The sequence below is a fragment of the Hyperolius riggenbachi genome, chromosome 3 (assembly GCF_040937935.1).
Source record: "Hyperolius riggenbachi isolate aHypRig1 chromosome 3, aHypRig1.pri, whole genome shotgun sequence".
NCBI classification, from domain to species: Eukaryota; Metazoa; Chordata; class Amphibia; order Anura; family Hyperoliidae; genus Hyperolius; species Hyperolius riggenbachi.
In genome coordinates this window covers 158,991,382-159,013,890 of record NC_090648.1, presented here as the reverse complement: position 1 = coordinate 159,013,890, position 22,509 = coordinate 158,991,382, and the positions used below count along the sequence as shown (strand labels likewise).

The 22,509-nt window shown below is 44.8% G+C and overlaps 1 protein-coding gene across 1 annotated transcript in view; it reads left to right on the top strand.

Moving 5' to 3' along the window:
* Positions 1–22,509, top strand: part of SLCO3A1 (solute carrier organic anion transporter family member 3A1) — a 383,290-nt gene that overhangs the window by 314,633 nt on the left and 46,148 nt on the right. The window contains exon 8 of the mRNA XM_068275155.1: positions 777–952. Coding sequence (XP_068131256.1) covers positions 777–952 — 176 coding nt within the window. The remainder of the gene's footprint in view (positions 1–776; positions 953–22,509) is intronic.

Here is a 22,509-nt window from a genome sequence, read left to right as displayed (position 1 = left end):
TTGTCTCTCGGTGCTCTACAGCTCCACCTGCTGGATGGGTTTGTTCCTCCACAGGTGTGTTCCACCATTACTGGGCTCCTCTGTCTGAACGCTTGTGGAGATCTCCTCAGAGTCAGCGTACACGCTGTGCGCTGACCGGGGCGATTGTTCCCGCAGTCGTTAGAATTTGTGCCTGGACTAGGATCTTCACAGTATTATTCCATGTTTAAATGGTGTTGTCATCTTCTACAGCCATGTTATATAGTCATGTCCTCACTGTCTTCCAGAGGAGCTCAAAGGTAAATTCTTACCATAGTCTTCTGCCTACTTCCGTAGTTCCAGGGCTATTGACTTATTCGTATGTTTCTGGGATGTGGTAGGAAATGTAGTTCAAAGTGTGTGGTCAATCTGGTAATTTTTACATGATTTGAGAACAATATAGCATAAGCTGGTATTTTCCTTTAATACTGTTCAGTCACATTGAAGCATGGCAACATCCATCATATTGGGCATTGCAAATGACTGCCCGTCTAATCTCAGGAAATAACCACCTTCTTATATTATGTTTGGTACGAAGGTTCCATTTATAAACCTGTAAATAAATAATCCTCTATAAATGATATTTTTATCCAGAGTTGAAAACAAGTCATGTATACAAATAATGCACAGATAATTGGTAGATTACTGTGCAAAGCTTAATTACTATTTGGCTGTTCCTCTTGGTAAATTGCCCATAAACGGCACACAAGGAGCAGAATAAAAATCCTCGCATAACCTCTGCTGTGTTTTTTTGCTAGAACCTGACTGGCTGTTCATGCGTCACATCTGTCCCCCTGGAGAATAGCACAGTGATTCCTGGAAAATGTCCCAGCCCTGGATGTCAGGAGGCCTTTCTCACATTCCTCTGTGTGATGTGTGTTTGCAGCATGATTGGCGCAATGGCCCAGACTCCATCTGTCATCATTCTTATCAGGTGAGATGCAATAGATGATGAAGAGCTTCCCAGCCTCTTGTCCTAGGAGCACTGAATAACACTTCTGTTGCTACTGCCACTCAATTCTTTAGATCATGCATTTTTTAAATGTATTTTCTCCACAGTGTTGTCAAGAGTACATCTGGAAATCAAAAGTGAGGTTAAGTTCTACTGCATATGGCCCATTTGGCTTCATGAAAAATTGACCATTATTTGATTGCAAATACTTACAAGCAGGGCTGGATTTTCCATAAGGCACTGTAGGCACATGCCTACAGGCGCCTTATGTGGAAGAGGCGCCGCCTCCTCAGATCCCTGAACTCAGGAGCTGCAGTGTAGTCCCTGCCTCATATCACTAACCTCATGCACTTACACCGTAATCCTTGTCTCCTGCCACTAAGTATGATATGAGAGACAGTGATTAGAGTGTAAGATTGTAAGGACAGTTAGTGACACAAGGAAGGGATTTCATTTCAGAAGATTTTTAGTTGGGGGTGTAGCCTGTGTTCAGGAGTGGTGTTAAGGGCACCAGAACACCTGTGCTTATGGGCCTCTGAGTCGTAAATCCAGCCCTGCTTACAACCCTTATCTGATGATTACCATGACAAGAGTTTTCAGAATATTTCTGAATTAGTAATTGTTCTAGTGCAGTTGTGTCCATTCATCTGCAGCAGAACTTTACAGGAATCATTATGTTCTCTCATGGGTTTCCTGCAATGGGATTAGTAAATCTGGTCTGCATTGCCAACTTAATATAAACTCTGCTCGTCATCATTTTTCAGTAAGGTAAGGGTGGAGGTGATGCAAGTTTTTTAGATATGAAGACCTGTCAGACTGTCAGTCTCTGCATCCACTTTATTGAAAAATGGGCTACATATACCCACCCTTTTAAAGCGGTATCAAACCCTGACATAATATTCAATAAAAAACATGTTTTCCTACTTTTTATATGTCATACGGTTATCATATTTGCTTTTGTGCATAAGTATTATTATTCATTTAGAAATTATACGTTCCCAAAGTACATTTTTTTTGCTCTGAGAGCTAACTGCATTTTAACTAGTTTTATTCATCTTGTATTGAAGGCAAAAATGCTTTCTGAGTGTCTGTCTGTGTTCAGGAGAGTCTGCACAGTCAGAGAATGTGTCACATTCCTCATTTGATACAATTAAGTAAACACAAGATAACATTATCTCCAGTTCGGATGTGTCCGGGTTTCTCTGCACTGAACTTGTCAGTCCTGTGTCTAACTAGTTAAATGTTGTTCTAGTAAAAAAAATGGTGGTAGTATATAATATGCTGTACATAATCTTTTTGAGCAAAGAAGAAATGCTGGGTTTTATTCCGCTTTAAGTGTCCTTTGAATCTATGTAGTTGGTTGACTACAGACTTCTGAAGATCATCTGCATAATCCACCCAAAAGCCAAAAACTAGAAGGTGGCCTCATGCTGGCAAATGATGGTTAGAGGAGTTGTTCCTTATCAGAGAAAATTTAGGAGAAAAGGTACCCTGGGAAAATTTAGGTGAGGCCCCTTACTTTTTTAAACTGTACTGACTGTAAAGTGGTCTCTGACTAAGGGGGCCTTAAAGTGTACCTGAGTTGACCTGCAACTACACAAGGATAACATTTATACTGGGGCTTCCTCCAGCCTCCTGCAGGCTGATCGGTCCCTCTGCATTCTCCGCTGCCTTCATTCTCCACTATGGGTCCCGGTAAGTGAGTCAGTTGGCGCAGTAGTGTTGCGCAGGCGCAGATCGCTTCTGGCCACAGGAACACGTAGGGGCGTTGGCCCATCTGCGCTCCGGCTCGCTTACTTACCTGGACTTTGCGTAGGTCCCTGTGCAGTGGCCTAGTTTACCACTATGAAAGCTGCAGCCATATTTGAAGCAACCCTAGAAACTGTCCAACATTAACCAAACTAAATATCTTCCAGGCAAAATGATGCCTAATACTTATCCTCCATCTCACAGTACTATGACTATATGCATGGTGAATCCGCTGCATACAGAACATTAAAAGTTAGGTCATACCCCATCGTGGGGAAAGCCGTTAGCAGAATATCAGTAAAATAACTTATATTGATCTAATGGGCAATGGGTAATACAATAGTAGAATATTGGTAATTCGTACTATTCGTAAACATAACCCTACTCTTACTTGAACTCTCCCTTTAACGATGCCTAACCCTAACCGACTAGTGCCCCCTCCCCCACACCCCCATATGTGCACCTCCTTATTCTGATATTTATTAGGTGTCACTCAACTCAACTTACCCACAGGGTACCCCTATAGCCCCAATTAACATTGCAGTCTGTGCAGTGCCCATTTTACCGAAGACCTGCCAGTGCCCAAATTTCCTGTTTCGCTGGGCAATCTCCTGTCCTAAAAGGTTTGGCTTTTGCCTGCAGATTACTTTCTACTTTTAACAATGTTGTTTTCTGAATTCTGGCTACAGCTTGACAAATTCCAGAACTGTAATATGTAAAATGCATCAATCTGAAGGAAGTAATCATATTTTAGCTTGCATTAGTCTGATCAGGAAGACAAATTCTAATTTTTATGATTGTTTTACTTTAGAGATTGGTCTATGAGTTAAGTAAGCATGACTGTGTATATATGTCATGAAGCTGTACTGTACTGGCTGCAGTGACTCATTTTACTCTAATATGCTGGGTTTAATTTTCTAAGGTTCTCGTGAGATGAAAATCAGAAAAAAACAACGGGAAGCTTAACTGATGCAGCAATACAGCGATAAAACATAATACAGTACAGTATTGGGTCTTAATGCTAGGTACACACTACAGTGTTCTCCCCAGAATTTTTTTCCAGCCGGGTGGCATAAAAAAGTAGCCGGGTGGGGTGCACGGGAGGAATGCGGGGCCGGTGCAACTCTGCTTATTGCTCTTTCATACTAGAGGCCTTTTTTAGCATTTTACCGCCACGGCCATAGTTAGTGTTTTCCATGGTAAAATGAAAGTCCATAGACTTTTATTTTACCTTTCACACTTAACGCTGCGTTTTGGAGCGTTGCATTTTGAAGCTCTCTGGCGCTTTTTCAGGGCTGACCATGGCGTTTCTCATTATATTGATAGTCATGTATTGGCGTTAAAATGCCTTCAAAAAGCACCAAAACGCTGACAGCCAAAAGGCAGCGTTCTAGCCTTTTCTACCGCTGCCTCTAGTGTGAAAGAGCCCTTACAGCATAAGAGGAGGATGGGCAGGCAAGCCAATGACAGCCAGGTGCTCCCCAAAATTAGCTAGGTGGATTACCCAGCTAAAAGGGCCGGGGGAGAACACTGCATTATGGGGTTGATTAACTATAACAAATAGCGAGCGTTACCTCCTGTAACGCTCGCTATCTCCTTTTGCTCCCCTCACAGCATGCTTTGCATGCCTTATCAGAGTTAACGTGCCTTATCAGGGCTAATGTGCCTTATCAGAGTTAGCGTGCCTTATGAGGGTAGCGTGTCAAGCGCTATGAACTTATGCCTGCTAATTGGCAATGACAAGAGCTCCATTCGTCCTGCCCTGAGCCCCTGTGGGTCCAATCACTTTACCGGACATTATCCCTGCACTTTGATTGGCCCAATAGGCTGCCTGTCAAGTTTCCTGTCAAGTTACAGGCAGCCTATTGGGCTGCTGACAATTACAATATATGGACTCTCAGTTTTTATTGACTTTCATATTCTTTTACCTAACGAGGTAAAGTGAGTATTAAAGCGGTTTAACACCCAGCATTACAACTTTGCTTTAAAAGATTGCTTACAGCTTACAAACTATTATGCCAGATTTTTTTTTAAGCAGAAATTCACTGAATGGGTTAAACATGACATTTTAGTGTTGGATTTAACTAGGAATCCGCATCCGTTCTTATCTTTAGTTACAAAATGTATTTGGAATACAAATACCCCTTTGAAAAGCCTGCCGGGGAAGCCCTCTTTGTTCTATCAGAGCAGTGTTTGTTTGTTACATTGTAGATAGATACATTTGTAACTAAACAAGCAAGCACAGAGGAGAATTTCTAGCTAAATGCAGCACTAAAATGTCATGTTTAATCCATTCAGTGAATTTCTGCTAAAAAAAAAATCTGGCATAATAGTTTATAAGCTGTAAGCAATCTTTTAAAGCAAAGTTGAAATGCTGGGTGTTAGACCACTTTAAGTAGCTTCAGCACTCTTGCATTGCCGAAAACAACGTGGAATAAGCTTGAATTATTTTCTATTCCCTTTATAAAGTAACACTGCATTTTTAAAGGTTTAAAATGGGGTGCTTGCATTATTAATTGTTTCCTGTTAAATAGATACATGGCAGCCACAATGGCCTGTTTACAGGCAAGCTACTGACATATGACTGGCAGCCTCCTCCTTCCCTGTCAGCTAGCTGCTGTGCTGTTCCCCTCCTGTTATAATCATTTTACAAGTTCAGTGAAGCATAGATTACCTTTGATCTGAGCCTTCCTGTTCTTGTGACATGACAGCAGAGTAGAGGACAGAAATACGCTCCCCCATGCCAAGCAAGATCAGTCAGGGACTATCATTTCATGTCTCTGGGTACCTTTATCTGGATGAGTAACAGTTTCTTATCAGTTGCATTCTTCAAATGCAGGGCTATATTTGTGTATTTATAATTCTGTCACTATAATCCTAAAATCATTTATTACCCAGACAACTAACAGATTTGCATGCACACTTACATCTTATGACAACTGGTTCAAGGCACCATAGTTTATTTTGCACAAAACATGAAACCAGTGCAGATTCTGTTAAGAGCAGTAGGAGAACAGAGGCGCCAGCAGGATAAAAGCGGATAAAAACTTTAAAATTTGCTGGGAGGAAGTGGTGGACTTACCTCCATAAAGCAGACACGAAAGACTGTCTGAATAGCAGCAATCACATTTATTAAATAGTACCCCAAAAAAAAGTGCAACGCGTTTCGCAGGCCCAGCCCGCTTCATCAGGCAGTAAACATGGGGACAAAACTGTAGACAAGAGACAGTACATTATGCTATAGTAAATTCTGCAGTTACAAATTTGCATATCAATATATTGCTTATCATAAAGCATACCATATGAAAAATTGCTTCGTGGAGATGGCATGCTATTGCCGAAATTCTGGTGAGTTCTTTATGTTATTTTATTTGCACTCTTTACCCTGTATTTCTGGCTCCCTGTTCTCTTCTCAATGCTCTATTACCCATTACTCTTGCTGACATATACCCTTGTCCATTACCAATACCACTCATTGCAAATCTGTGTAAAAAAAACCCATAGCCTATTACTATCACGAGCACCATAGCTTCTACCCCCTATTGTTTACTTGTACACCCAACTCTTTTATGCCATCTCCATGAAGCAATTTTTCATATGGTATGCTTTATGATATGCAATATATTGATATGCAAATTTGTAACTGCAGAATTTACTATAGCATAATGTACTGTCTCTTGTCTACAGTTTTGTCCCCATGTTTATTGCCTGATGAAGCGGGCTGGTCCTGCGAAACGCGTTGCACTTTTTTTGGGGTACTATTTAATAAATGTGATTGCTGCTATTCAGACAGTCTTTCGTGTCTGCTTTATGGAGGTAAGTCCACCACTTCCTCCCAGCAAATTTTAAAGTTTTTATCCGCTTTTATTCTGCTGGCGCCTCTGTTCTCCTACTGCTATATTGTGTCCACCCCTGGTGGAGGGGTGATCTACCCCCTTTCGCATCTACAGAGAGCGACTTCTCATCCCTGAGTGAGGACAGCTCTAATCTTCTCACCTGCCTATACAGTGGTTGCCTTTGTGGTACCCGATGTTTGTGAGTATAATTTTCTTACGATAACCTTTACTTCATTTATGCTTAACATACTACACTATATTGGGCTCTCGGTTTCTCTACACTTAGATTCTGTTAAGAGTTTCTAACTAGAAGTATCAGCTTGTCTTTAAAGTAAACTTAAACTCTTGCACAGGACACAATGAAACATCTTTATCCTACTGTAACGATTGTGGAATTCTCTCCGTGATCAGCGCAACCAGACGTGCGCTGACACTGCGGAAATCCTCCACAAGCGTATAATTTGAGGGAACCCAGCAAAAGGTGCAATGCACCTGTAGAGGGAAAATCCTGTCGACAGGTGGAGCTGTGGAGTGCAGAGGAACAGCTCCTCTGCCCTGCCACAGATGCCAGACAGGAATTGTAGGAAGGGAAGAAACGCAGGGCAAGATAGCCCTGAAAGAGAGAGATCAAAGCGACAGAGGGTATGTGTGTCCACCAATCTAGTCGCCACCCTGCGACGATGAACACACAACCATGAAGATAAAGTGAGAAGGCAATCGCCAGAGATGGCGATTGCTAACAGTGACACAAGACCGAATAAGCACAGATGAGGAATGTATGTATGTCCACCAATCTAGCCGCCAACCTGTGACGGTGGACACACAACAGAAGAAACCAAGTGAGAACGCAATCGCAAGAGAAGCGATTGCGGAAGAGAATGAGCACAGGGACAGAATGTATGTATGTGCCCCAATCTAGTTGCCAACCCGCGACGGTGCACATACAACAGCAGATATGAACTAGGAACGCAATCGCGAGAAAGGCGATTGCCTGAGGTGACACAAGGCTACAGCAAGGCAGAGCACGAGAGTAGCAAAGGCACAGCAAATCATACAATGAGAAGATAAGGAAAATAACAAACGCTAACTAAACGCGAACACCGCACTCATTCGCAACAGCGAACACGTTTTCTGCGTGGTCTCCGCGTGATAAGCACAACAGAGACAAGCACGCTTAACTAACCACCGACAGACAAACATGAAACAGAGGACGCGAGCGCTTGCTTAACGGTTACCTCACCGAGCCTCCAGCAAGCGTTCGTAGCAGACAAGACAGATACACGAAAACAGGAATAAGTGAGAGATAGGATCCACAGCACTGGCGCAAGGCGAGTGCGATCCAGGCAAGACAGATCAGAAGGGGCTACCAGTAACAACCGCTGTTCCGGTTAGCACCCAGACACACAGAACGATCTCCTGTCGACCACCGCTGGGACAGGACAATCGTAACAGACAAACAAACAGATATGCAATCCTATCTGCACTAGGGAACCTGCCTAGTGCAGTCCCAGGAATTACTCTGAGCTAATCTTTAAACATTGAGCAAGGCTGACACTCCAGGAGTGTTTCACAGGACTAACCCTTATGACCAGCCCAGGTCTGTGATATCACATGGTATTTATAGTACAAACCTCCAGAGGATGTGGCTAGGAAATTTGCATGACCAACATATGCAAATTCCCCAGCAGCAGCAAGCTGCAAAACTGACAAAAGGTCTCTCTTCCAGAGACCTGCAGAATGCAGACCTGAACAGTGGTCAAAAAGCTGCCTGCCTGCGCAGGCAGCCGAGCGGATCCTCACAGTACCCCCCCTCTAGGGTCGGATTCCAGACGAGCCTCTAACCTGATATTTGCAAAAGACTCTAACTGAAGACTCATGAAGGTCAGGACAGCCCGACAAGGCCCAATTCCAGAGTCAGCTCACACCTACATATAGTTGCTGAAGAATTTTCTTCTCTGACTTCTGTGTGTTCTGTGTTTTAAACATTAGACAAAAATGTCTAATTAGCTCTGTAACTGTGAATACACTGCAGGAGAGCTCTGCTGAGGCAGCTCTGGCATACAGTGAACACGGAGGCTTAACCCTTTTAGTGCTCCCTGCAAAGTGAAACCTAGTAAAACTTCATTTTTTTAGGATTTCCATACATTGTTATCTTTTTTGCCCTTAAATATTATCATGCTGTGGCTAATATTTTAGATCAGAGAGAACGTTCTGAGTTTAGTTCAACTTCCACTTAAGAGGAGCTCACAATTTAATCCCTCCCATAGTCATATGTCTATGTATGTATTGTGTAGTGTATGCATCATAGTCTGGGGCCAATTTAGGGGGGGGGAGCCAATGACCTTACCTGTATGTTTTTGGAATGTGGGAGGAAACCTGAGTGCCCAGAGGAAACCCACATAGACATGTGGAGAACATACAAACTCCATGCAGATAGTGCCCTGGCTGGAATTCAAACTGGGGACCCAGGCTACAAGGCAAGAGTGCTAACCACTACGCCACTGTGCTGCCCAGGTTTAGGTTTATTTCTCGTACCCATTTTGCTCTCATAATCTTCCCTACTATTTTCTGATCTTGACCTCCATAAAAGACTGTAATGAGATGGTGAACTGACTTTTCAGGAAACCTAGATTTGGGTAGCAGTATTTTTCTTCATGTGTGTCGCATCACTGTGACCTTGGCAGCACAGTTGAGCTTTCACAGCAGTGAATGGCTACACATTAAAAGAAGTCAGAGCTTCAGTCAGGTTTCTGGTGCTTGCAGAAAAGACACAGCCTACAGAAAGGCATTAAAAAGCTGGCATTGACCTTCCCTGTTTCTGTCTCTGCTTGTCACCTATTAAGCTAATCAGAATGAACTGGAGAGAGGCGTTGGTTAAATGCTGTGCCAGCATAGTGCCAGACAGCTGTGTGTTGCTATAGGAAGATTGGAAGAATTACTGGCCCTGTAGGGAAGACTGGGAAATAAACCGTGTCATTTCCACGCCTCAGACACAGTGACAGTAACAGAAGCACACACTGCTCAGATATGTGCACAGTTACGGCATAAAAGAAGAGTAACCAATCAGGGTGTTCTTTAAAGGGTTAGGGTTCCAGGGGAATTTGGTTGCTTGGATGCCTTTGTTCCAAGCGAAGCTGATTTCATCTCTTCAAAAATCCTGTTGTTGCCAGGTGAGCAGAGTGATAATATGGCATTTCAGCAGAGTCACATGACAATGAAGAGATTGTGGACGTGTCATTGCCTTGAGATGCTAAAATTGTGTCCCTGCTGTTTGTTTGATGTTTCCCTTCTTAGCATTGAACAGTCAGGACATTAATGAGATATATGTCTCCTATAGCAAATATTCAGTATTGCCTTCTTAAAACAGATGGTTATTGCAACTCCATAACTTTAAATGGAAATGAAGTTTTCTAACTAAATAAAATTGCAAATAGACATTTGTCTGTTTAGTGCAAAAAGGGTTAATAAAACGATTCTACTCACAGTATATAATGACTTTGTCTGTGGACTTCTGCTATCAGAAGCTGTGCTCAGTGTTTATGTGAGGCAGGGATCACAGGAGATCATAGCATAACTGGGGAACTTACTTCACAATAATGCTATGTACGCACCTAGCGATGCAGGGAGATGGGTCCAGCGATGTCTCCCTGACAACGAGCGCTCTGCCGACTTATCTGTCTCCATCTTCCTGCCGGTGAGTATGCATGATGTTACACGATGGGTCAACGAGACTTCAAGCGATCGCGGTACTTTGCACTGGAGTCATCGGGTATCTACACAATCCAAACCATCATGTCAGTCACTTAACGATACACGATCGCTTTGGGGAAGCAACATTGTTCAACATGCTTATGTTACACAATGTTGCCCGATGTCGGGTAGCATCGCCGCAAGTATCGCCCAGTGGGTACAGAGTTTAAGGACAACAAAGGTACCCATACATTTAGAGATGTTGGGCAGATTTGTTCGAGAGACAGATCTCTCTCTGATAGAATCTAATCAGAGAGATATCTGTCAGCTGCTCATACACCACAGGCCAATTCCTGATTGATTTCATCATGAAATCTCTCATGAATCAGCCGAATCCGCCACCTCGCCATATCCGTTGCTGCCCCCATAGTGTATACATTTTATCCACGTGTGTGCACGGCAGTGGAGTTCAGCTACACATTATGGGTAGCTGCGGTGGAGCTCTAGGTATCGGCTGTGGTGGAGGTGAGCTAGGCGATTGCAATCGTGATCTGCGTTTACAAGTGTGAATGAGACCACAGCGTAGGGTCCCCCCTCCCTAGGCTCTTAAACTCTTTGTTACCCATGCAGAATTGGGAGCCCAAACCACATGGGGCGCCACACACTGAGCTTTTCCTCAGGTAGGATCCTCATTGGTCGGTTAAAAGACTAATGGTGCACCTGTCACATTTGAAGATGCTTTTCTGGGGCATGCTGCATGCGGTGGCTGTGCAGAGATTTTCAATAAAGATTTTAGAGGATATTGTTGTGGGACATTTCTGAGGTTATCGGCATAGGCTCATTAATTAAAGTTGAGTATGACTAATTAAGAATATGAAAATATTTTAGATGTGGTTGTGTGTACTGACCAACAGGAAACCAAAATTCACTGCAGTTTCTGGAGATATATGTAAAAATTTCAATACAAATCGGTAGATACATTCTCTGTCATTTAATCGCTTGTAAACACTATTTGTCCTCTTGTAATTATATAATCTATTTTCTCAAACGCTACAAGGTGTTTTTGAAAATAAAATCCCCTTCTTCCTACTATTCTCCTTTACATACATATCTGGTGATAACAGCATGAAGGGGGCTTTGCTATTAACCACTTCAGGACTCAGCCCCCCTTAAGGACCAGCGCTGATTTAGAAGATCTGTGCTGGGTGGGCTCTACAGCCCCCAGCACAGATCAAATAGCAGGCAGAGCAACCAGATCACCCCCCTTTTTTCCCCACTAGGGGGATGATGTGCTGGGGGGGTCTGATCGCTCCTGCCTGCGTGTGGCTGGCGGGGGGGGGGGGGGCACCTCAAAGCCCCCTCCACCGCAGGATTCCCCCGCTCCCTCTCCTCCCTCCCTGCCCCGGAGATCGGAGGCTGCACAGGAACGGATCTGTCCTGTGCAGCCTCTGACAGGCTCCTGCTTGTCATGTGACAGCGATCCCCGGCCGCTGATTGGCCGGGGAACGCTGATCTAGTACAAGCCTGCTGCTATAGCAGCGTTGTAAAAATGTAAACAAAGCGGATTATTTCCGCTTGTGTTTACATTTAACCTGCGAGCCGCGATCGGCGGCCCGCAGGCTATTCATGGAGCCCCCCGCCGTGAATTGACAGGAAGCGCGGCTGTTTCCTGATTAATTAGCCTGCAACCGGTGACGCAGATGTGCGTCGCTGGTCCTGCAGCTACCACTTTGCCGACTCGCGTTATGAGTGCGCGGTCGGCACTCGGCAAGTGGTTAAACACTAAAGCCAATGCCATTTACTTCAATGCAGTTTGGGAAAAAATAGTGTTAAGATTTGCATCTCTTCTATCGCATGGCCAGTGAATTGAACAGGGAGCTATTTGACCAGTATATCGTTCTTATTCTCATCTCTTGTGTTGCTGTTTAGCACCCATGTCCTACCACAGGTGGCTCCATCCTGTCTGGAGACAGCCCTTGTGTTTCCCTGGCCTATCCACAGGAGGCGTACTGCGCAGCTTACTGGCTCTTCGGTATAATCATGCAGCAGGTTTGGCCTCTCTTAGGGGGCATAACTAGAGGGAAACAACACCAGCGATCGCAGGGAGGCCCAGAGCTGCAGGAAGCTCCAATTGAAGTTACCTTCCTCCGATACAGGGGACTATACTCCAGATTATTATTTATTTATAAAGCACCAACATATTCCGTGGTGCTGTACAATGTAAGAAAACAAACCAGGGATACATAATGATACAGACAATGATATACATCAAATATGGACACGGGTATAAAATACTGAACTGGTGATCACAATAGCAGATCTAACATGATGAATAAAATGTATAACAGAGAGCAAGCTATTAAATGAATAACATTTCAAGGCACAAAAGGGTGAGAGAGCCCTGCCCTTGTGAGCTTACAATCTAAAGGAATGGGGGAAACAAGAGGTGGAAAAGATCAGGTGTTTTTGTGGCTACGCTTGTTATGGGTGTGAAGATCATGATGGCCACACTTGTTTTATGACTCTTGTGAGATGGGCCCCATGGCTGTGGATAGGACCAAGGAGAGACAAAGGAAGGGATGTGAACATTGGAGGAACCCATCAAAGCTTCGCTGGGGGCCCCATGAATTGTAGTTACACAACTGGCTTCTCTGTCTAAGAGCCCTGCAAGATCTCAGCAGTGCCAGAACTTTGATCTGCGTGAGTCTCTGGGCACACCTGGTCCCTGATCTGTTCCTGATCTAGCTTGTGTCTGCTGACCTTGTGTCTCACCTGCTTCCTTCTGTACTGCACCTGCTTGTATTTATTTTCTGTGTATATATTCAGTTAGTTAGATAGGCTCCCTGGGCCTTTGTGTGCACACTGTACTTTCCACTGTATTTGTTATCTTGAATGCATGTATATACTGTATATTTCTTTGCAACATTATTGTGATATTTCTTCTCTCTATCTCAGTATTGCTGCAACTGTGGCCATTTCACTGGCTGCCTGTCCAGTACTGTTACAGTTACACAAGTTTCCCCTTTGTAATATTTAGACAGGGTTTTAACAGTCGGTTCTGTCTTGTGGCACTGCAGCAGTTAAAGCTAATGCATTGCTAGACTGCTGCATCATCCAAGATCGCTGTCATTAACTAAGGTCTAGACTGATTTGCTTCTACATCTCTGGGGAAGAAGGAAGATTACATGGGCGTTGAGGACTGACACAATCCCCATTCAGATTGAAAACCTCTGCATATCTCTTCTTATGAAGAATTGTGTATACCTGCCCACACGTTATTTCAAACCACATTAGCTGTGCCCATTCTATAGACATTTGCAATGACAAAGCTGTGTCAAGCCTACAAAGCTCTCCCATGCTGACATTTCACTACGAATTTCAATGGTTTGCGGTGGATTCACTGCAGGCTGTGTTGTGTTTCATTGCAGTTATTATTATGGCACTTATCAAATTCACAACACTGCACGGTTTTGAGAGACAGAGGTGAAGGAAGATCGTGTATTAGAGCTTTCAGAAAACGCTTAGAGTGTATATTACTACTGGCAGGATATGAGTGGGGGGAAATCATTTAAACATTGCACTTTGGTATGATATAGGAAAAAAAAAAATCTGGTCCATATGATGCTGCTAATGTGATCAGTTGTTATTAACTGGCACTTTTGCTACCACTGATAACATTTACTGCATTAACCCAGGGCCATGGTACAGTGAGCATTTAAAGCAACAAAGTAGAGGGTGAACAGTCACCCTGGAAAGAAAAAACACCGGGAGCCCAAATGGTGCAGTACGTCACACATGATAGAAGAAGCAATAAAATATAAACAAGGGTGCTCACAAAGGGAGGTTGCAAAGGGGCAACCAACCACTGCAGGCAGGTGGAGATCAATAAACCCGGAAATGGTCACACTTTTCAAGAAAAAGGCTCTAGGGTCCCGTAAACAGGGTCCAAGGGTATCCCCTACCCTCAGCCTGGTGGGGGGTACAATGCACAACAGGATGAAAAAGTGCCCAGAAAATGATAAAATGAATTAAAAACAATAAAGTAAATACAGTTTGAGGTGGCTTACCTCAATGAAGACAAATTCATATAAAAATGAACTTTAATAGCACTGGCAATGCGTTTCATGGGTCCCTGCCCACTTCCTCAGGCCAAATCAAGTGCCTCACTGTGTTTAAAGTGAACCCGAGATGAGAGTGATATGGGGGCTGCCATATTTATTTCCTTTTAAGCAATACCAGTTGCCTGACTGTCCTGTTGATCCTCTGCCTCTAATACTTTCAGCCATAGACCCTGAACAAACATATGCAGGTCTAGTGCTCTAAACCTGCATCTGAACTCTGGTCCCTTACCTTTCGTGTCCTTACCTCTCCCTCTAGATTGTAGGCCTTCGGGCAGGGTCCTCCTCATTATGTCTCCTTCCTGTTCACACACCTCCATTACCGTACACCTATCCTATGAATCTGAGTGAACTCTTGAGTGAACTTGACTTGCCTAATATCCATGCTCCCATCCAGTGGCTAAGCATTGCCTTGTACTCATACTGTGTTGCATGATCTGGTTTGCCTGTATTTCTATATTGTCTTATTGCTGTAAGTCACCCCTAAATATTGTCTGTAACATTAACCAATGTCCAGCGCTGTGTAATATGTTGGTGCTTTATTAACCATTTCAGGACCACAGTGCTAAACCCCCCTAAAGACCAGGCTATTTTTTACTAAAAGGGCCACTGCAGCTTTAAGGCCAAGCTGCAGGGCCGCACAACACAGCACACTAGTGATCCCCCCCCTTTTCTCCCCACCAACAGAGCTCTTTGTTGGTGGGGTCTGATCGCCCCCCAGTTGTTTATTTTTTTATGATAAATATTTATAGTCTTTTTTTATTTAAAAAAAAAGTTTCTGCTGCCTCCCCCAGCCAGCCTCTCTCCCTCCCTCCCCCAGCCAGCCTATCACAGCAATCGGCTGTGATAGGCTTCAGCCTATCACTGCCGATAGCTCTTTTGTGCCTCGGGGGGATAGCCGTGTCACACGGCTGTCCCCAGTACAGCGCTGCTGCTAATCGCAGAGCTGTATTTATAGTAAAGACGGCGATTTCACCGTCTAACACAAGGCGGGGCTCCGCCCCCCAAGCAGGATATGCGCGCGCAGCCTGCGCGTGATCTCCTGCAAACTGCAGCCCCCGGACTTGACGCCAATTGCCGTTAGGCGGTCCTCGGGCTGCTGCCGCGGCCACACCAATGGGCGTGGGGCGGTCTTCAGGTAGTTAATACAATAAATAAATAAATAAAATGTGTTTATGACAATATTGTCAGAACTAACAAGATTAGCTGCATGCTTGTTTCTGGTGTTATTCAGACACTGTTGCAGCCGAATAGATCAACAGGGCTGCCACACAACAGGTATTGTTTAAAAGGAAAGTAATATTGCAGCCTACAGATCACTTTCACCTTGGGTTTACTATAAGTACAGAAACCTGAAGTTTACATAAAGGACAATTATCATAGAAACTGTCATTCTGTAAACCAAGCATATCTATAGAGCTACTAGCCAGTTACAATAGAAGATTTTCAGAAGTCTCCTATCACAAACCTTTGGGAAGGAAATGCAGGTCCCTGCTTCATGAGTCGGCATCGATACCATCACTGTACCATGTAGATAGGTGCCACTTCCCTTTCATTATTCACAGAGGAATGATTTTACTGTTTGTTTCTGCCCTGTCCACACACAATGCTTTCTCACAGATCATATGAGAACAGGGGAGAGATGTTTCAACTACAGAGAAAGGATCTAAAGAGAAGGACCCTTACTTTATTCCTCTTCTTGGATGCTTACACCCGCCTTTTAGAATGAGCTTTTCCTGGCTGTAATCTTATGACTGTTTACTTTAGAACTGTGTGAAGTAGAGGCACAGGAACAAGACACAGAGCTGCAGCTGATGAGTTATTTACACACTACTGTATTTTGATGCTATATCTCTGTTTTCTGTCATTCTGGATATATTTCAGTCACAGGATTAAAGCCGTTACTGACTGTTTCTATGTGCTGGGTGTGCTGGATCAGAATCATTTTTTTTATTTATTTCGCCAAGTACAACGGGGGTTGTACCCGGAATTATTTTTGGCACATGCAGGGTCGGTGATGGTACAGCAAAAATGCAAGCAGTAATGTACATTACATTTTGTAGTGAGTACACAGTGCATGGAACATAATACTTAGTTACATAGTTACATAGTAGAAGGTCATGAGGAGACATCCAGTGCTATGTGAGTGGAGCGCTACCTTCTCTGCAGCGCTCAACAGCTCTGCAGCTATTTGGATGCCCCCCAGAGTACCGGGAAAAGAAGCGTAGAGAGATATAGAGAATAGAAGTTTACAAGTGGACCCCGGAGAAGGACTGGAGGGGGTAATCCGCTGCCGTATAGGCACTCAAACGCTTCTGCAGCGATACTTGAATCAGATGCCCCCCCAGTCCAACCCTGGGGAAGAGAGAGAGATACGAGAGAAGATGCAAGAGAAAAGGAAGGAAGATAAAGAGAAAGTGAGGACAGAGCAGAGAGAGAGGAGAGAGAAGAGAAAGGAGAGAGAAGTAGTAGGGGGAAAAAAAAGTAGAGCAGAGAGAGAGAAGAGAAAGGAGAGAGAGTGTCCCTGGGCATTGCCGTAGCTGGCTAGTGGACTGGTTAAATGTCCCAGTGGCCGTCGGTGCAATTGGACAGTTTGCAAGCCTGATGTGCAACAATGGGGCTGCAGGCACAGTGGTGGTGGGGCTCGGGACTTCTGATAGCCCTTTTGTACCTGCGGTGGAGAGGCTCTGGCAGCGGTAGAGGAGAGCATGGGTCCATGCTGACTGAGGCCTAGTCAGCAGCCCCAGTATGGTGGCTTAAGAGTCCAACAATGGGCACAGGAGACCCAGCACGGTGGTGCAGCGCAGAACGTCTGGCCCTGTTGTACCTGTGGAGGTGCTGGGGGTAAGACTCTGGTGGAGGGCATTGTTCCCGGAGACCATGCTGGGTAGCTTGAAGACTGGGACCAGTGCAGTGCGGGGATCAGCTGCCTACCGTGCCTATGAATGGGGCAGATGCTGGTCCTGTGCTGGTCCGGGGAGCCGGAACGGCTCAGCTGATCTGCAGGGTAACTGCCTGGTCTTTGGAGTAGCTGAGAGCGGCGGCCTGATCAGCTGGTCAGCAGTGTACAGTGGCAGCCTGGTCTTCGGCTGCAGCCTCCGATCAGCTGAGAGTGGCGTTGGAGCAGCAGCTGATGCGAGTGTCCTCCCTGGCAGCAGCAGCGGCGGTGAAACATGAGGTGGCAATGGCATGGGCAGAGAACGGTGTCTCTGCAGTAGTTGTTACGTCCTGGCTACCCCAGCTGCAGTGATCCCTCCTCCGGCAGAGCATAGCACATGGGCCGGAAAGTGTCTGTCCTCCCAAACTCCTAGCAGCTTGCGATGTGCACCCGAAGCACAAGAGATCGGGTGGGTGTGAGCGGGGAGATTCCAGGCCAGCTGATCAGCACGTGGCTTAATCATGCGGAAGCCCGATCAGCTGGCTGCGCACCGGCGGTAGCTGCATGACCCGTCTGCGAGCTCACACCCCCGACAGCCAAGCTTCAGTAGCGACGCAGCCGCATGGATCTAGCGGCGTCATGTGGGGTCAGTCAGCTGTTGTCTCCCACGTGGCGTGCTGGTCCTCGGTGTAAGCGATGGGGAGCCGGAGCCCGGGAAGCGAGCAGACCACACTCTGCGGCGATGGAGTAAGGGAGCTGGACGGAGCCTCCGCTGTGAGTCATGGCCAGGGGGGGACACAGGAAAGGGAGAAAAAGAGAGTTGTTGCCGGAGCCCTGTTGCCGTGGCTTCCTATCCAGTCCTCCATAGAAATATCCACAGTGAAAACTCTGTAAATGTCATATTTTCTTCACATAAGAAATGAAAAGATGCAAAAAAGCCTTCATATTGCTATTTGCTAGTAATTCAGGAATTTAGAAGTAAGATTGATAAAGTTAATATGTTGAAGGATGCCGAAAATCAGATAGCTCTTCAGTAGGATAAATGGGAGAAATGGTTCAAGTTTCAAGATTCGGTAGAGTATGGAAGAGTATGGAATTATGATGGAGATGTAGGAGAGGAGACCCTTGATGGGGTAATTGTGAGTTGTAATTTGGAATTGTGATTTGTTGTTGGGATTAGGAGTTATATTGTAACTTGTGGGGCAGGAAGTTCTTGTGTGGGTCTTTTGTCTGGTGAAGATCTTAAAGAATCGGAGGGGGGGGAGGGAAGGGAAAGTTTTTCTGTTTTTTGGGGGGAATCTTTTTTTTGCATGTTAAAATGTGGGAGAAAGGGGAGAAAGATGAATATATTCTACTTTGGATACTGTATATTTTGACTGTATGTGATAACATTCTATTTTCTTCAATAAATTATATTTAAAAAAAAGAAAAGAAAAAGAAGTATATGTGCCATTTAGAATTTTAGTTACCTTTAAAGACAGTGTCCTTTAAAGAGACACTGAAGCGAGACTAAATCTCGCTTCAGCTCTTATATATAGCAGGGGCGCGGCTGCACGAGGGTCCCTTCACCCCCAACCCACCCCCCGCAAAAGTTGGTCGCAAAGTTGGTTGTAGAATTTGTCTTCCTGGAGGCAGGGCTAACAGCTGCAGCCCTGCCTCCAGTCGCGTCTATCAGACGCGCATCGCCGCCTCTCCCCCGCCCCTCTCAGTGAAGGAAGACAGAGAGGGGCGGGGGAGAGGCGGAGATACGCGCTGACAGACGCGCGTGGGGCAGGGCTGCGGCGGTTAGTCCTGCGCCAACCAGGAAGCGCTCCCCCGCATTACGGAGGGGATTTGGGGGGACAGGGACCCCCGTTAAGCCGCGGGATAGCGGCGTTTTAGCAGGGGCACAAGTGCCCCTGCTATATATGAGGTCTGAAGCGAGATCTATTCTCGCTTCAGACTCTCTTTAAGCTGTGTGCTATAGAAGGAAATTGTGCAGATACTGAGAGATCAGTTTGTATTGTTGCCGATCGTGAACTTCTGTATATTCATATGCTGACATAGAGTTTGCCCTGTTTCCTACACATAAATTCCTGCTGGAATGCGAATAAGACCTATTTGCTAAAAGCTTACTCTTCACATCTTTTAAAGTGTACCTGGGGCAAAAAATATATATCTATATTTAATTACCTAAATGATCTCTAGGCTCTTCAGACCCCTCCAGGCTTCTAATTACTGCCAACCTAAACTGTGTCTTGCAGCTATATAGCCCATTCATAGCTTTGACTGGCACTAGTCTGGCACATGCGCAGTCTGCTCCTCGTGCCCTTGTGTAACATACTACTGAATTGCTGTACACAGCAGCCGTGGCTGAGGCATGTGCAGTTTTGAAATAATCTGAAGTGTGCATGCCCAGAATACTACCGGTGACAGTTGCTACACACAGCTGTGCCGAGAATGAGTACAGAGAGGCCGAACAGATGGACAGTGCATGCACCCAGAAATCTAAACGGGGCATACAGCAGCAAGATGCAGGGGAGACCAGGCGCAATAAGGAGCCTAAAGGAGTCTTTACTTTAATGCTGCTTTCACAGTGGGACGTTATAATCCCACGTTACAGCAGCCTGTAACGCAGCCCAACTCACAGCAATTAAAAATCAATGGGCTGTTCACAGTGCTCACGTTGCATACGAGTATAACGCTGCATGTTAAATGAAAGTGCAGCATGCTGTGCGTTATACTCCTATGTGACTGCGTTAGACTGCTTGCACATGCTCAGTAATGTATGTCAGGAGAGGAGGAGGGGAGAGTCCGCTATTGTGTCTAGCCACATGGCTTATTAATATTCACTGCACTGTAGTGTTGTCCAGATCATGAACGATTCAGATCTTTGATCTGGATCTTTGTTGTGAGTCGAATCATCCGGCTCATCACAATGAACGATTCGGTTCACAGTGGGTGTCTGGAAGAAACAGGAACTGCAGCTTCTGTGCACAAGCACAATCTTCCTGCTGCATCTCTCCCTTCCCCATTAGCACCCTCAATGTGCCTTCATTCTCCTGCACCTCTCACTCTGCTGCACCCCTTCTTCCTGCTTCCCTAGTAAAATGATTCAAAGATTCGGTTCAAAGATCCAGATCTTTTCAATGATTCAATTCGAATCATCCGAATCATTGAAAAGATCCGGACTTCCCAGTATATAAAGAAAACAGCGCACCAAGAGCCGCATACCGCGGATCAATCTGACGTCCAACTTCAACACCACCATGCGCTACGTTAGGGGCACGTTATGCAACCTTAATGTCCCCTAAAACGCAACGCCTTGGTGTGAAAGAGGCCTAAAGGATACCCGAAGTGACATGTGACTTAATGAGATAGACATGAGTATGTACAGTGCCTAGTACACAAATAACTATGCTGTGTTCTTTTTTTTCTTTCTCTGCCCGAAAGAGGTAAATATCAGGTATGTTAGTGGCTGACTCAGCCCTGACTCAGACAGGAAGTGACTACAGTGTGACCCTCACTGATAAGAAATTACCCTTTTTATCTCTTTCCTGCTCTCAGAAGCCATTTTCTGCTAGGAAAGTGTTTTATAGTTGGAAATTCTTATCAGTGAGGGTCATACTGTAGTCACTTCCTGGTGAGGGTTACACTGTAGTCACTTCCTGTCTGAGTCAGGACTGAGTCAGCCATTTACATACCTGATTTTTAACTCTTTCAGGCAGAGAAAGAAAAAAAGGAACACAGCATAGTTATTTGTGTGCTAGGCACTGTCCATACCCATGTCTATCTCATCATGTCACATGTCACTTTGGGTATCCTTTACATTTAGCCAATTAATGGTATCATCCTGATTTAAACCTTTCTGCTTTAACTGACCTGCTGACTAAAAACATATCTATGTTGTGCTGTGTGATCTGTCTGTACCCTGCCCCAGCCTTTACCTCTCTTCCTGATATTAGCGGCACTGTACAAGCAGGAACGCCCTTCTAACGCACTGTGGGCAAATCTTAAATGCATTTTTTGAATTTCAAATATCATTTCAAGTGGTATCTTGTGGGACAATTTCTTTCTATGGTGATTTCCGGAGGCTGTGACCACATGCTATTTTAATGCAAGTGAAAATCTAAAATTAGGCACTCATTCAAACACCAGTGAAGTTCTATTTGAGCACATTAAAATGTTATAATAATACAAATTAAATATGGATCTATATGCAAATGTATGCAGTATCCATGCCATTATTGCAGCACCCTGAGCATCAAGTGGCATCTGGGCTGCCTGATTATGTTGGATATGCTAGGAAGCAGCTCTGAGCTGAGACTTCAAGCTTAGAGCACCACAGCTGAAATAGATGTTTTTCTAGATACGTGAAGGCAATAAGGGAGGGAATCTGCTGTGACTTGGGTTAGCCAGCGGGAAATTTCCATCCCATAATGCCCAGGGTGACCTCTGACGGTCTGTTTACAAGTAGGGATGGAGTTTGCTGCAGTGATTGCATTTGTGAACCCACATTCATGTCAGGACACACTGACATTAGGTCAGAGGTCATAGTGGGCATTATGAAATGGAAGTTCGCCACTGACAAAACCATGTTCCTATGTAGAATTCCAAATCCATCATTGGAACTCCCCTTCCCCGCCTCTTCATGCTTGTTCACCGCCTTTGCCCCGCCCCTTCAACTCTCCCACACCCCTTCACCTCCTCTCACCCTGCTTTCTGTGCTCTCCTACCAGGAGCACAGAACTGAGAGCTGCAGTATCGTGACCCCCTGGTCGCGGCCATTTGTTTTTTTAAACTAAAACTATTAAATAAAATGATGCAGAAGGGGCAGAGAGCAGCAAACAGAAGATAAATTGTCCTAAAACAAAACCCATTGCTTTCTGTTTACAAAATTATCTAAAGCTCTCTCTTTCTTAGTAGAAGTAGGTATGACTTTGCTTGCAGTAGCGTTCCTGTGTTCAGGTACACCAGAAGGCTAAATCTCTATGCCAGGCTTCAGTGCTGAATGCTTCTACAAGTTGCCTTATGTTTTCCTTGCATTATTAATCACACATTAGATATGCACATTTTTCCCTCCTTTTAAAGTGCCAGCCTGAAGTATCCCTATTGACAAGCTATCTGAAGCTTGGAAAAAGCATCAGAAATGCATGACAAATGCTGGCAATGCTTCCAGGGAGCACTCCAGTTCACCCTCTGTGGATGTGTTAGCATGCTTTGAAGCAGGGTAACACTGCATGGTGCATTACAATCAGTGCAAAGCACAGCAAAGATGAAGCATGTGGG